This window comes from Pristis pectinata, chromosome 13 (assembly GCF_009764475.1).
Source record: "Pristis pectinata isolate sPriPec2 chromosome 13, sPriPec2.1.pri, whole genome shotgun sequence".
Lineage (NCBI taxonomy): Eukaryota > Metazoa > Chordata > Chondrichthyes > Rhinopristiformes > Pristidae > Pristis > Pristis pectinata.
Window position 1 is genome coordinate 20,965,715 of NC_067417.1, and position 15,853 is coordinate 20,981,567.

General features: G+C 36.7%; 1 protein-coding gene across 5 annotated transcripts in view; it reads right to left on the reverse strand.

Annotated features, from left to right (window-relative positions):
• Window positions 1-15,853, reverse strand: part of wwp2 (WW domain containing E3 ubiquitin protein ligase 2) — a 152,329-nt gene that overhangs the window by 73,576 nt on the left and 62,900 nt on the right. For all 5 annotated transcript variants that reach the window (XM_052028733.1, XM_052028729.1, XM_052028731.1 and 2 more), the window contains exons 7-8: window positions 2,854-2,984; window positions 1,156-1,405 (exon numbers count right to left, since the gene is read on the reverse strand). In XM_052028733.1, the coding sequence (XP_051884693.1) occupies window positions 1,156-1,405; window positions 2,854-2,984 (381 nt within the window). The remainder of the gene's footprint in view (window positions 1-1,155; window positions 1,406-2,853; window positions 2,985-15,853) is intronic.

Here is a 15,853-nt window from a genome sequence, read left to right on the forward strand (position 1 = left end):
GTGGTGAGTAGATCTCAGGCCTCATTGTACTGAGCCCACACCCAGAAACCCCTAACAGGTCTTAATGGAAGACAAAGCTATGGGTAGTGTTTTGGTTTCTTTCAAAACTGAGGCTTTTTAACAGTTTTAAAGTTTACCTAACATTGGGACATGTAAAATCTATTAAAATTGAGATTAATAATTTTTTTAAATCACTTACAAACATATCAAAACACTTAAAGTATTAAGACATTAACCTAAAATAGTATGAAAAAAATTCCATTCTTTAAGATCCCTATTGAAATGGATGGACTCTCCAAGCCTATGTCAAGTGTGACCAGGCATTTGACTGAAGAAATGAATCCTCAGTGTAATACCAGGGAAGCCATGAGATACTGGACTTGAATGTCTCCATAATATCATCTTTTTTATTTCTAATTACCACACTTCCTTTGACTATTGCAATTTCATTTATAGGGTCATAAACAAGCCAATGCAAAGTCTGAAACCCAGATTACCTCAACTTTCTGGCTGGAACTGTTTAAAGTTATAGAGTAACAAAAGAACTAGTGACCATAAAAATGGCAATGAAGCTGTGGGATTGGAGGAAATATGCAACTTATTTAATCACACCCTTCAGGAAAAGAAAACTGTCATCGTGATCCAGTCTGGTTTATTTGTGACTCATGTACAATATCAGTGTGGTTTATTCTGAACTGCTCACTGAAGTGGCTGAGCAAATCAATCACTTATACCAGACTCCAACACAGGAGCAGTCTAAGAAGATCAGTCCCGCCTTCTTGGAGAAACCTGGGTGTGGACAATAAATATCAGCCTTGCCAGCAAGGTTTACACACTGAGAATTAATTTTTTGTTGGTATTTAAATGAAAGCCAAGTACTTAATCAACAAATATCTCAACATACTGTTGAATTCAAACTGTATATAGAAGTATTGTTCTGTAACTGTACAATGGAGTATTCACAGTTTAACTGGTTAAAATTCCTCATGTCCTTTGAGTAATACTTTTATCACCCAGTGGCTGAGTATAACATGACTGCTGACAATTTTCCATTCAGTAACCAAACCTATTAATAGATGAGCTGTTTATTTCCCAGTGAATGGTAAAGTCTGCGAATGTTTGCTTAATAAAAAAAAAACTTTCCAACTTCCTTACCCAGGAGGTAGCGCTTCCAGGTTTTGGGCTAATGCCTGAGACAGTTCTGTCAGAGTAGAACCTTCTTCTGACATCTGTCCCACAGCAGATGAACTAGTGGGACCTGCGGTGCCAGTGGTCGAAGAACTGGTGACTGGGGCTGAGGGGAGTGCAGCAGAAGAGGGAAGTGTAATGGCTGGTGGAGCTGCAGAACTCGGTGCATTATTCCAGTTCCCATTGTCACTTTCATTTGAAGTAATCCCGCCATTCACTGAAATTATATTAAAATAAACTTACACTGGATGAATGGACAATTGCTCAAGAAAACATTTATTAGCATTACCTTCAGCAATCAAGTTTAAAATAAAGTTGCAAAAAACAGGTGAAACTGTTGAAATGCTTTAATGAAAGCAAGTTTCAACACTTGGTGCTATGTTCAATGCAATTAAAATGTATTAATTACTCCTTCTTACCACCATTAGATATCATATAACTGACAATTATAATATCAAAGATAATATTTTGTGAAATGGCCATAAACTATACTATATTCTGTGTTTAACAATATATTTTTGTTGCTGGCCTTATGAAACAAAATCAGACTTGATGAGCAAGCTTTCCATAACAGAAAGTCACTGGTTATACAATGCACAGGAATTCTATGCAACCACTTGTTCATATCATCCATGGCAGAATCACTTGTATAATAACATAACTTCTGGATCAGTGCTATTTTACCTTTCTTGTTTGGTTTGTGTGTTTTGATAAAATAAAAAGGAAATGTGAGCATTATTCAGAATCTTTCACCAAAATGAATTTACAATTAATAGTTTTGAGAGGTGTTTGAGGAAACCTGAGCAAAAGTCAAATGTAATTGAATGAATAAACACCATTAACATGTTTAATTCTTATCTAATGTTATAGAGTTGACTGTCATCCAGGCTGTCACTTCATTACAGAACTGAGAGCATGCTGGACTGTTGGAAGAACTACATTTTGAATGTCCTTGTCTGCCCTCTCAGGATGACGTAAAAGATCCCACGGCACTATTGTGAACTGCAGGGGAGTTATCTCCAGTGTCCTTGCCAATATGAAATGCTCAAACAAACTCACTAAAAAAAAATATCTGGTTGTTGACATTTTTTTGTGGGAGCTTTCTATATATAAATGAGTTGCCACATTTCCAACATTACAAAGGTGACAACACTTCTAATGCTCTTCATTAGCTTTAAAGCTTTTTGCGATCGCCTAAGGCTATGAAAGGCACTATATCAATGTAACATTTATTATCAAGTTATAAGTACATTAAGTATAATACAAGTACATTATTGGCAATGAACAAGAACAGCATAACTTGGGTCATTTTGTTTTTGGTAAATTTGTTAAATAAAGTTCATTTTTCAGACAAGGAGCAAATCCCTCGGCATAATGGAATATATAATACATGGATAATGTTAGAAAAATTAATAAACATATTTTGTAAGAGCTTAAATTAATTTACAAGTAATATGCTTAAAATTTGTCCATTAGAAAAATATGAATATTTATCTATAAGTAAACTATTCTACTTTCTAGAAAGAAGAATAATGGGTAGGCAACCATTAATCAGCCTTTACTTGATAAAGTAAATTATTTAATTTTATTACAATAGCAGTTGGGAAAGTTATCAGCACAGCCCACATAAGACTAGAAAAGACATTGAATTTCAACAATACTTGCCTATTCCGCTTGGACTTGAGGCATGTGAAGGTATCTTGGATGCAGATTTTTGTCTATCATCAGCATCATCATCTACCCCATTCACTGTGCTCTCCTCAATAACCACAGTACCAGTATTCTGTCTGCAAGCCCTAAAAAGAGAAACAGAATACATCTGAATTTCATGAATGATTTAATCTTATGCATTTCAAAAGCCTAACTTTTAATTTCCCTTAGATCTGTGCTGCTGAGCCCATTAAGAAGAGTTCTAAGACAGAATATTTCTTTACCTGAAATCAAGGCTCCTGAAAAATGTAGCTGATCAAAGACAGAGGTGCAATACCTGAAAATCCCCTTGAAGATCCCCAGAGCTGCACAAACTGCTACAAGCAAGAATGAAGGGGTAGAAGGGCTCTCTTTGTCAAGCCATGTTCATGCAGGATGCTAAAGAGGCAAGTCTCCTCTCTGAACATCAGTGAGGAACAGTATGGTTAGGACATTCTCACTGAAACGTGCCACCTGCAGCCATTACATCTGCAACCTCCTAAGAGGCCGGGATGGGGACTGCATTGCCAATGTCTGTGAAGCTGTCCATAGCCATTAGGTATTGGGCTCCTTCAAGGTTAAAACTGGAGAACTCTCTCAATTTTCCACAGAGGGATAAGATCATTTATGGTCTCTATTTGGTGAAAGCTGATTATATATCATTCTCTCCTAGCAAAAAGTGGCAGGGAGAACCAAAAGGCCTTGCTGGGACTGCATGCTTCACCATTGCACAGAGTGCTACTAGGTGCACACAAGACACTTTCTGGCTATTGCATTCAAAAGGGTTTGCATTTCCTCAAAAGGCCAGGTGCTAGGTATCTACTGGAAATGAAATATTCAGCTCAACACCCAATTTCTGGAAAGAGTAATAATGCTTCCTGCATGGAGAAGAAATTCCAACCTGTTATCCTAAAGCTAATATCCCCTAGTTCTACATTATTCCACCACAGGAAACATCTTCTCTGCATCTATCCTATCCAGGTGAAGGGGTACAAGAAAATACCATCTTATGTGCTACACTCTCTGCCACTCAGAAGAGATTGTGAAATGAAAGATGATGTAAGATGTAATATTAGGTATAAAGACACTATCATCTACCTTTCCAGCCACACTGCTGGCCACAGCCTCAACAATTGCTACCCCAAAAATGCAGTCATCATTTCCTCCATGGGGGTAAAGATATGCAGCATACTTGGAATTAGTCTTTGTTTCTGGGTTATCTACGAGAACACTTTTATTATTACAACAAATTTTGGCTAAGTGGGTTGGTTAAAAGAAACTAATAGCTTCTTTCTTTTTAAGGGATTTAATCTTCAAATAGCATGCAGTATAACTTCAGATTATACAGAAATATTAAAGCTTATTAACTTCATTATTGCACTTTTAAAAAAAATACACAAATTGCCGATGAATTGTTCAATTCCTTGCAGGCTTTTCTTCATCAAAAAAAAGACTGGGACAATGGGCTCCTTCTGCACTGTATCAATCTGATTTTGTTTTGTTCCTTGATTTTTAACTAACCTTTGTATTTCACCCCGCATTAGATATTCTGACTTCCATGCTTTAAGAAGTTACTAAGCGTTAAGTTCTCAGTCTTCTGCCACCAGATGGAGTATTAATAACAGAAGTGCACCCAGAATTTACTTTTAATATCAACCTGCAAACCCTCTGAACTTACTATTACGGAAACTATATAGTAACCCTCATTCCACCTTGCTGAGATGTAATTGTTATGGTGAATAGCCACCTCGTACCAGAAATCCATCCTACATGCATACATAAGCAAATAACATAAATTATCAGCATTCATCTGTGAATTAATTATGTTTCTCCTTGTACTCACAGATGCAGTTCAACCACAGTTCTACCAGTTAAGAAAGCATTATTAACCTCATATATTTCAGCAGCATTATTAACCTCATATATTTCAAAATGGTTAAAACACACCACATGCAATTATATATTTGATATTCCATAAACAGTGCAACCAGTAGTACAGTACATCAACATTTTGTTGTATGCCAGTGGTAACAACTTACTTATTGATATGAACCACATGAATGTCATACATGCCATTAAGACAGTACAGGATGTAATTTTACGGAACATAACAGGGAAAGTGGAAGAGCATTTTGGAGATAGTGACCATCACACTATAAGTTTCAAGATAGTTAAGGATTGGGATAAGAATGGTGCAGAAATTAAGTTACTGAAATGGGGGAAGACCAACTTCAATATCATAAGACAGGACTTGACCAAAGTAGACTAGAAGTAGTTACTTTCAAGTACGTCTACACCCAACAAAAGTAAGATGATGCAGTTCCTTATACATAAGGAAGTCCAAGAAATCCCAGATGTCAAGGGATACAAAGGGCTGAATTAAAAAAAAGGCAAATCTATGGCAGATATAGAGAAGTAAAAAGAGGCAAAGGCCATTCAGAAATGTAGAAATGTAGGGATACTTAAAAAGGAAACTAGGAGAGCAAAGGCAAATTAGTGATGTTGATAGTGAGGAGGACAGGTGCACCTTACATGATGATATTAATCAGTTGGTAAGATGGGCAGAGCAATGGCAGGTGGAATTGTGTGTGAAGTGATGGAGGACTAACAAGGGTAGGACATACACAATGAATGGTAGGGCCCTACTGAACATTAAAAACAGAGGGACCTTGGTGTACAAGTCCACAGTTAAATAAGCTGGTGAAAAAGGCATACAGGCTGCTTGCCTTCATTGACTAAGGCATAGAATAAGATAGATATCTTTATTAGTCACATGTACATCGAAACACACAGTAAAATGCATCTTTGCGTGGAGTGTTCTGGGGGCAGCCCGCAAGTGTCGCCACTTTTCCAGCGCCAACATAGCATGCCCACAACTTCCGAACCCGTACATCTTTGGAATGTGGGAGGAAACCAGAGCACCCGGAGGAAACCCACGCAGACACAGGGAGAACGTACAAACTCCTTACAGACAGTGGGACTGTAAAGCATTATGCTAACCACTACACTACCGTGCCTGCCCCATAAGAGCAGAAAGGTAATGGTACAACATGACAAAACATAGGTTAAGCTACAGCTGGAGTACTGTGTGCAGTCATAGTCGCCACACTATAGGAAGAAAGTGATTGCACTGGAAAGTGTGGAGAGGAGATTCACCAGGAAGTTACTAGAATGGAGCATTTCAGTTATGAGGAGAGTCTGGATAGACTGGGTTTGTTTTCCTTGGAGTGGAGGAGGTTGAGGGACAAAATATACAAAATTACTAAGGCTACAGATACGGTACATAGCAGGAAAATCTTTCACATAGCAAAGGCAGCTAAAACTAGAGGGCACCGATTTAGAGTAAGGGTAAGAGATTTAGATGGGATCTGAGAAAGAACTTTTTTTTTACCCAGAGTGTGGTTGGAATCTGGAACTCACTGTCTCAGTAGGTAGGACTCTCACACCACTAGGTAAAAAGCCCCTTACATAAGCTTTCATTCATATTTGTTACACTGAGAAGATGCTTATGTGGTCCAAAAAGGAAATGAAAATAGTAGATCCTAGTTATGGAAGGTAAAACAAACAACAATCCACAACAAAGCCTAGGTGTCAGTAAAACGTCATTGATAGCAGGTTGATGTTAGTGCATCTTACCCAAACTGAATTTTATGTTTTTAAACCCTTGCTCTATGATCTATCACAAATAATTAGATCATTTTTAGAAGACTTAATCCATACCCAGAACTACTGAAAATCAAATTGCCACATCAAATTAAAAAAAATGAATTCCAAGAGAAAATCTTTACAAAATATTGTTAACAGATGTCTGACTGTTCAAAAGGTACACAGAAAAAAAATACATAAAAGAAATGAGAGCTTCTTCCCCGCAGGACTCTAACATGCCATTGGGTGGATTAAATAGGGAGCAAGGTTATTGGTATGCTGGACCATGCCGCCCTGTAGGCCATGTGGAGGGTGACTGGGTGATGGGGTTGTAATAAAAAAGAAAATTACAAATTATACTTGGGATTTGCATTTTCCTTAGCTCATTTTTTTGTTTTTAGGTTCGTTGGCACATCTAGTTTTCTGCTCCATTACAGGGCTCGACACTGAATACAGGAGCAGATCTCAGTCCTGCAGAGCTAAGGGGTCAGATGCACTTTGTGACAGCTTTGCCCTAGCATTTGAATGGGTTCAGTAACTGGATTAAAAAGGTAAGTGTGAGTGATATGATTTTTTTTCTTTATTTTAATTAATTTCCATAACTGGGTAGATTGCAGGTGAGTTTTGACATTCTAATGTGCAAGTATATAATAATTCATGGTAACCTGAACTGTGTTCCTGATACATATTAAAAATTCAACTGTCCACTACAATCTATGTTTGTCTATAGCTATAGTTCTCCCTTTACAGAACAGGCTAAAAGTGGTGAATGGTCTATTCTTGTCCCATATTTCCATATCATAAATGCCCAATTGTTACAGAAAGAGGGAAACTAAAACTGTGTGTTAAATGATCTTGTTAAATATGAGGAAAAGAAATGGAGAACTTGGTAGGACAACTCCTTGTACGGCTGGGAACTAGAAGACATCTATGAACTGAAGTCTGAATTTCCAAGAGTCAACTAAGGACATATATTGCATGTGTTTAATAGGTAAGCCAGAAAATTTCAGGTAAAATGGGAAATAACTTCAGACTTAATGACACAAACCTTGAAAGAGAAGTCTGTTTACAGACAATCTGTCCAAGTTTTAAGATAAACAGAAACCAGCCAGAGGCTGCTAAATTCCACACCACATGGAGCAAAAAGGGTCTTTGTTGAACATGTTTTTCTATTTTACAGATATATTTTCAGCACCTTCATATACAAGTCTTAGTCTTCAATCTTTCCATGCAACACTGGTGACACTATATCAGTTCCAAGGATTTTGTAGTTCCACACATTTTCATGCTCAAACTTTATTTTGTACTTTAACTGAAAATTCATTAATGATAAGTCAAAGACTTTGCTATATTATCTAATGTTTTAATAGATAGAAACAAGCTTGCATATTCTTATACCAAGTTTCAAAGTTTCACAAATTTAAAAGATTTACATAAAATTAGTACTTGATTATTTTACACATGATAATTACAATCAAAATCATAAATCCTTGATGTGAAAGGCATAAAGTAGCAAACAAATTTTATTAATAATTTCTAGAGAAATATCATACGTCAATTCAAGCAGTACCTCATTTTAAAATGACTTTAACCACAACTAATAAGGTTCACCATCATAATTCTATTTCCTAAGCCAGCTACTGAAAACATCTTTTTCCTTCTTGCCAAATTGATCGTTGATCCAACTCTCCTTAAAGCATTAGATCTTTGTTAGAATGCAGTCTAAGGTGACAAACATCTTTGCTACCTGCCATTAACATAAAAAAAGACAAAATGGCAGGAGTAATATATATGGGCCCTCAAGCGCACACATCATTAAAGAGGATCATAACGTTTTCTATTTAAGAATCTTCTCCTACCCTGTTTCCACATCCCATGATTCTCACCGTGCCAAATATTTACCAACTTACATATACTCAGCAACTGTAAATGTACAGCCCTCAAGGCTGAAAAATTTTAAAGATTCGCAACCCTCTGAGTGAAGAAATTCCTCATCTCATCTCAGTACAGTGGCTAATCACTTATCTTAAAATGTCCCATAGTTCTATGGAAGAAGTAACAGGAGTAGGCCATTTGGTTCCTCATCCCTGCTCCACATGACCTCTCACCCCACTACCACATTCTCACAAAAGTCTCATATCCCATGATACCCTCAATAAACAAAAAAATCCATTCATCTCCGACTTCAATATACTCAGTGACTGAGCCTCCACAGTCCTTTTGGGTAGTAAGTTTCAAAGATTCACCATCTTCTAGGTGAAAAAATTAATCCTCATAACTGTCCTGAATGACCCATCCCTAATTTGAGATGCAACACCTGGTTTAGGTGCCCCAGCCAAGGGAAATATCAATGCCACATGTACCTGTAAGAGACCATGCAAGAATTTTGTACCTTTTAGTCAAAATGCTTTCATTCTTCAAGACAATATAGGCCTGGTTTTCTTAATTCTACACTTTTTAATGAAATAGCAGAAACTGGTGGATATATTCAGCAGGTCAGGCAGCATTTGTGGAGACTGAAGCAGACTTAACATTTCAAGTCAGCGACCCATCATCAAAACCAACATGAAAAGATAGATGTGTTTCTCTCCTCCACAGATTCAGCTTGCTCTGATGAGTATTTCCATTTTCTGTTTTTTATTTCAGATTTTCAGCACCCACTGTAATTTGCTTTTTTTTCTTCCTATAACTTTTAACTCATCCAAATGGGCATTACTAAATGTGGAAGTCATGTAGAGAAGTGGTAATCCACTGTTCAACTGTAACAAATATCATGACTGAGCTCAAACCTGATCACATCCAAACTTGTACAATTCCAGAAGAGAATGACAGATGATAAACAAGAATAGCTGGGTTTTTTTACTTCTAAATTCACATTAGTACACAGCACTGAAACTGACCATTTGATCTAACCAGTCAATGCTAGCAATTATGCCCAACATGAAACTTCTTCCATCCTTCTTGATAAAAATCTTTTAGCATGTCCCTCTACTTTTTTCTTGTGCCTATCTCGCACCATTTAAAAATATCAATGCCATTTGCTTCAACTACTTTTTTAGACTATTTCGTATTCCTATCTCTCCTTGCATGAAAACATTTCTCTGAATTTCCTACTGGATTCACCAAATCCTAAACTCATTTGGGTTAATGCACTGGAAGCTTATTACAAGAATGACTCAAGCTACAAACAAGTACTTGCAGTTAACTCTTGGAATTTTCCATCTGAGATGGATCCTAACCACGAGCAACGGCAGGAAACAAATGCAAGAAGAGATGGATTTGGCTTGGTTATCCAAGTCAAATACCACCAAATGCACAGCCCAGAACAACTCTATAATTGACACCAGCCAGAACAATGCAAGAGGTCATCTCTTGGAGACATGGTAAAGAACAGTAGATTAACAGACACAGGATTGCCATGAACTTGCTGCACTGGCATTCTCTCATGGAAGCATTATCTGCTTTTTGAGGTACAAGGAGGATTGAATAACTGAATTTTATATTTTTGATCTCTAGTTTAGGTCTCCGCAGACCTAGAAATACCTTCTCAATATCCAGCCTATCAATTATTTTTTATTCCCTTTCATTATTTTAAAGGCCCCGATTGTCATTCCATAATTGTTTCTTTTTAAAATTATGTCTCCTTTTCTAAAGAGGAGAGTCACAGCCTGTGGACCTTTCTTATAGACATAACTTTTCATTTCTGATATTACCCCTGTTGATCCTTTTCATATCTTTGAAATGCCTATACATCATTTGCATAATTTAGAGACCAAAGTTCTTCAAGCTTAATATGAATTCCCGGTTTTTCATTTCTATCTCTCTGGAAATTAACTTCAATGCTTGGTTTGCTTTTTATTACCGACCTACCTGTAATTCTACTTCTTGTGATTTGTTAATATGAATAACCAACCAACAACCAACCATCTTCATCTCTTTCTCATCTCCCCTTTACTCTAACCCACAAACCATCCAAACAGTAACTAGCTTCCTTATTCTTCTTACCAAAATGCACCAGCTCACATTTGTCTACAGTGAAATTCAGTTATCAATCAAGTGCTGCTTCTGCAGATTTTTAACATCTTACTGTATTAATCTTGAAGTGCAAGGCCAATCATGGGTTCCTCAGCAACAATATCTTTGTATCTCCCAAGCTGCTATTCCCTTATTTAGTATAGACTGAGTGCAAGTTAATTTTATAACTTTCCTGATGTGTTCGCTATTCACTGGGTAAATTTAGAGCTACTGTTGATGCTAAGAAAAGATTTACCTAGACAATGTTCAAACATCATCCAAAGGATTTCAATGGTGCCTAAGCCAGTGAAGAACCAAAACCAAGTTAAAAAAATCTGGTATGAGTACCCGAGTACCATAAGTGCAGCAATCAGGTAGCCAAATTGGATCCGACATATCACCCACAAACAATATCCATGGTTCAAGCCAGTCTGTAATCAATTGGGCCAGGCCTAGTGGGCCAAATTCACTGATCTTCTGAAGAGAATTCCAGACAGTGAGTAGGCATCAGGTAGTATGGACTGATGGCTCAATCCCCAGAACACTCCTTTTTAAATATCTCTGGCACTCAGAGACATATAAAAACCATTAAAATTATTGCAATTTTAAAAAATCAAAACACATTAAAAACGTTAACACAAAACATTGCAAACATTAAACTGAAGTAAAAATAATTTAAGATAATTTAACTTCCCCATTCCAAGACCCCTCCTCTGCCTGAGCTGTCGTAGAATTGGAAAGGTGATATCCCAGTGTAAACCTGGGAAATCCCAGCTCAAGTGGGTTCTGCTGCTAGTTCCATGAGGAGTCCAGAGCCCGAGTATAGTGACAGATATAACTCTGTTACACAGTAAATCTGGGCAAGTCTGGCAATTACTTTACTTTGAATGGCTGAACACCAGCTGTTCTCTACAGAACTGCTGGCCATAGGCAGGAAGATTTACTGCAGTTTTTTTCTAAAATTGTATTCAGGTTGAATTTGCAAACACCAAGGAAGACTGGCAATTTGCAGCCTTGTCTGAACTATTTGTTTGACCTGCAAAACACTAAAAGACAATTTTCAAGGGTATTTTGCATAAAAGTTTACCTTTGCAGAAGCAATAATTTTAATGAAGTTATGAAAAGTAAAATTATTTTGTCAGTAATTTTAATGTTCAACTACCATCATTAGTTGGTGACTGCGTCAAGCATCCTCAGACCAGATACTGAAAATAGTTGGAGTGCAAAATTCAAATGCTTCACTCCAAAAATGCATCTTACAAGATAAAAGTACATTCTTCCATCATAATCCTCTATTTTAGGAATAAGTTTTTACATTGTTGTGCTCTTTCTGTTAGATAATTTGATATATAGCAGAAAACAATTCTGTGATTAGTCAATCATAATTAAAAATCAGAAACAAAATTGTATAATTGTTAGGTTAGAGAGTCTTATTTACTAGATCTGTTAATCAAGTTATTGTTTGTTCTCCATAAATTAGAATCTAACATGCCAAACCTTGACAAGGTAAGATAATCATAAAGTACATTTATATTTAAAACTCAGAAGTGGAATTTTCCTCAAATTTGTTTTAAAGTAATGTATACTTCAGAACTTAATAGCTTTAAAATACTAGTCATGCCAGAAATTCAACCCACATTACACAAATGTGTTAAAGTCAAAGCTTTCACTTAATAGAAGGCTGAGAAATTTCATACTCGACACCAAGAATTTGCTCTCTGCAGAAAAATGCCACAGTGTGTATTCAATACACAGACAGCTTTGAACAGCAATTGCAGCAATGGGGTAACAAGGTTGCATCTTCAGGTGAACAAATATAGGCTGTAGTTTGAATTCAAAGACACCATTATCATGTCCCATAAAAATTTCAACTATGCCTAGAAATTGGCAAAGTCAAGGATATATTTTCTAAACCAGCACGGTGCAGTCCATAATTAGCCGCAGATAAGATTTGCTACATATAATGAGGCCATTCATCTCATCCTGTTGAAAAAGAACCACCCACCAATTTCACCTTCCAGGACCAGGTTCATACCCTTCTCATCAGAGCTCACCCTACCATTCTCTGGTAGAAAAAAATATTTCTTGCTCTCCCCTCTAATCCTTAATCCAAATACTTTAAGCATGCGTTTCCTGATTTTTGACTCCTCTGTTAAGGAAAATAGGTCCCTTCTGCTTATTCTATCTACACCTCTTATTATTTTATAAATCTTAATCAAGTCTCTGTTCAAGAAGTGCTGTGCTAAAGAAAGCAATCTGAACCTGTATAAGCTTTCTCCACAGCTCCAATTTAACATTCCTTGCAACATTTTCATAAATCTTCAGTGTACCATCTCCAAGACAATCACATCATCACTTTTAAGTGGTGACCAGAACTGTCTGCAGTGCTCAGCCTGTGGCCTAACCAATGTTATGTGCCAGCCTACCATAACCTCCTTGCTCATATATTCTATGCCTCAGCTAAGAAAGAAAACCATCCCCATGCCTTTTTAACCACCTTAAAGATCAGTAGATGTACATTCCAAGGACCCTCTGTTCCCCCATATCATCCAGTCATTGAATATATCCTTACCTTGTTGCACCTCCTCAAATGCATCAACTCTCACTGTTCTGGCTTAAGTTTCATTTGCCTTTTCTCTGCCCACTGTTGAGACTACTTTTCATTCTCACTGTCAACCACAAGGCCATTTTTTCTACCATCATAAGAAGCACTTGGATAGGTACATGGACGGACATAACTTAGAGGGATATGGGCTGAAAGCAGGAAATTGGGACTGGCTGGGTAGACAATGAGGTCAGTATGGACTGGTTGGGCCGAAGGACCTGCATCTTTGCTGTATTGTTCTATGACTCTATCTGCCTACTCCATTATTCATGACCCCTGTATTTAGTTCTTGATCATGTATGTATATTATGAGAAGCAAAGGACCAAGTACTGAGGCTTGTAGAAGCCCATTGCTAACAGCCTTCCAGTTACAAACATACCCATCAACCATTACCATTTGTTTTGTGTTACTGAGCTAATCTTGCATCAAATCTGCAACTCTCTCTTGGATCCCAGGCCATTAACTCTTTTCACCATTCTGCCATCTGGGAACTTGTCAAAAGCCTAACTTAAATCCATGTAAACCAGAGTAAATGCACTGCCCCTGGTGACCCTTCCTGTTATCACTTGAAAGAATTCCAAAAACAGCCCACCACCGAAGTCAATCTAATGGCATTATCATCCCTTTTTAAACAATGATACGACATTAGAAGTCCTCACAGCTGGGATTTATTTCATGTAAGCCTGGGCTTGTTAATGTTTTCTCCTTTACCATGTTTATCCCACACTCATTTGCCTTATCCATATCAATCGCATCATCTCCCAGTGATTTTGGTTTTTTGGTTATTTGAAAGAGTTAATTTACTCACCATACTTGGTTTTGAAACTTATGTACTGCAATTCAAGATCATGAAGGCCTTTAAGTGACAAGGGTGTATATATCCACTTTTGTTTTTCAACTCCAATCTATTTTTATTTTTCGCTTGCCCAGGCCACTCAGCACCTGTATGTAGCTCACAACATAGGTTTAAGACCATCACTAATGACGCTAGCAAGCCAGCTACAAGAACATACAAGAAGGCATGTAATGACAACTTATCCACTGATTACTTTTTCTTTGTAAATAATTTTAGCTTAAATTAGGTCAAAATAGAATAATACAAGATAATTAAGCAAGGTTCAGCAATGTGTTCTGGAGCATAAAAACATCTCTGTAAACTTTTTTTTAAATGTGTTGAAATAATTTTCAATAATTCATATTTTAGAAAGAGTCTAAGGGCAAGATGGGTAATATGTGTGCAAATCCATGTATTGGCAATACCAGTATGCTGATTTTGTTGCATTAGATACGATTTCAGATTGATTTGGTAGAAGTTCTTAAAATCATGTGGGGTTGGGAAAGAACAAAGCAGTATACTTAAGTATAAAATTAAATGCAAGAGATTTAGGACAGAGAGGAACAAACTTTTACATAGAGGTTTGAAGGAAAATAGGCAAGAAGAGAAATAGGAACAGGGCTTTAAACAATTACTTTTATGGAGGATGCATGTCATCATACACTGCCTTGTTCTAAAACTATGTTGAAATTTCCATGTTATATTATAATAAATTGGGATTGAAATAAACAATTAGGAGGGAAAATGGAAGTAATTTATGGATAACCAATATAAATTTATATAACATTTGCTGTTAGTTTATTTTACAAACAGATCTGATTTTCGGCCTATGAGTAGTTTTAGGAAAAAACAGAGCAATATACAGATAACACTGTGCCCTTAATATGAATGAACAATGATGATTTTGGCTTTGTTTTACAACAAGTTATGGTTTAAAAGAGCAGACATGAATCTTATTCTAACATTAAGAAAATGTGCATTTTCTGACAGGTTGGTGGAACTCGTGAGAAAATGTACATTGAACAAATAAAGGAAAAGTGGGATGAAAGGACTCTTTCTATGCTAGATGTTCTGTGGCGCAAAACGAATTAGCTGAACGATTCATATACTGAACAGTTGAATCTTTCAAAAAGATCATATACAGATCAATAGTCAATCAATTAAGCAGAATAATAGTTATTTACTATGAAGATCAAGTTTGAATGCTGAAGCAGAGAGAAGGGTATTGCAAAATGCTTGGAATTACAAAACCAAAGTCAGCCACCAACTTATGTTTACAGAAACATCTCAGAATGCTTCACAAGGTAGAAAAAAGAAAAATTAGTGAGAAGAGCAGGATTTTGCAAAGGGTGAAAGAGAATCAAAAACAGAACTTGAGCCTTAATTTCTCCAGAACTGTTCACTGACCTTCACATATCCACTCTTCCCAAGACTTAACTAATCTTAACTCATCATATCACTCAATAAAGTCTACATACTCATTAACTAGAAATGATTCCAGAGAAATTGAGAATACTGGTTGACAATTTCTAAGACAGATTTAAGCAAAGTTAAAAAGGGGCTTATTGATGATACCTCAGGGTTATGAAATAGATTTCTCAGGGCAGAAGAACCCAATGCATTTTGACAAGAAGACAGAATTGAAACAACTGCACAAGATTCTTACTAAGAGAAAAATCAACATGCAATGTTCCTAATTAGCATATATTTGGGAAGGTTTGCAATGGGAAGGGAGAAAGGAGAATGGCTAAAATAAATGGCTGGAAGAGTTACAAGATTGTTTGTGATGTTTAAATTTACTGCTTTATAGAAAGGCAAATAGTGAAAATCAGCAAGGCCTGAGCAACTCAGCAGCCAAGATTTAAAGAGTTGTTTA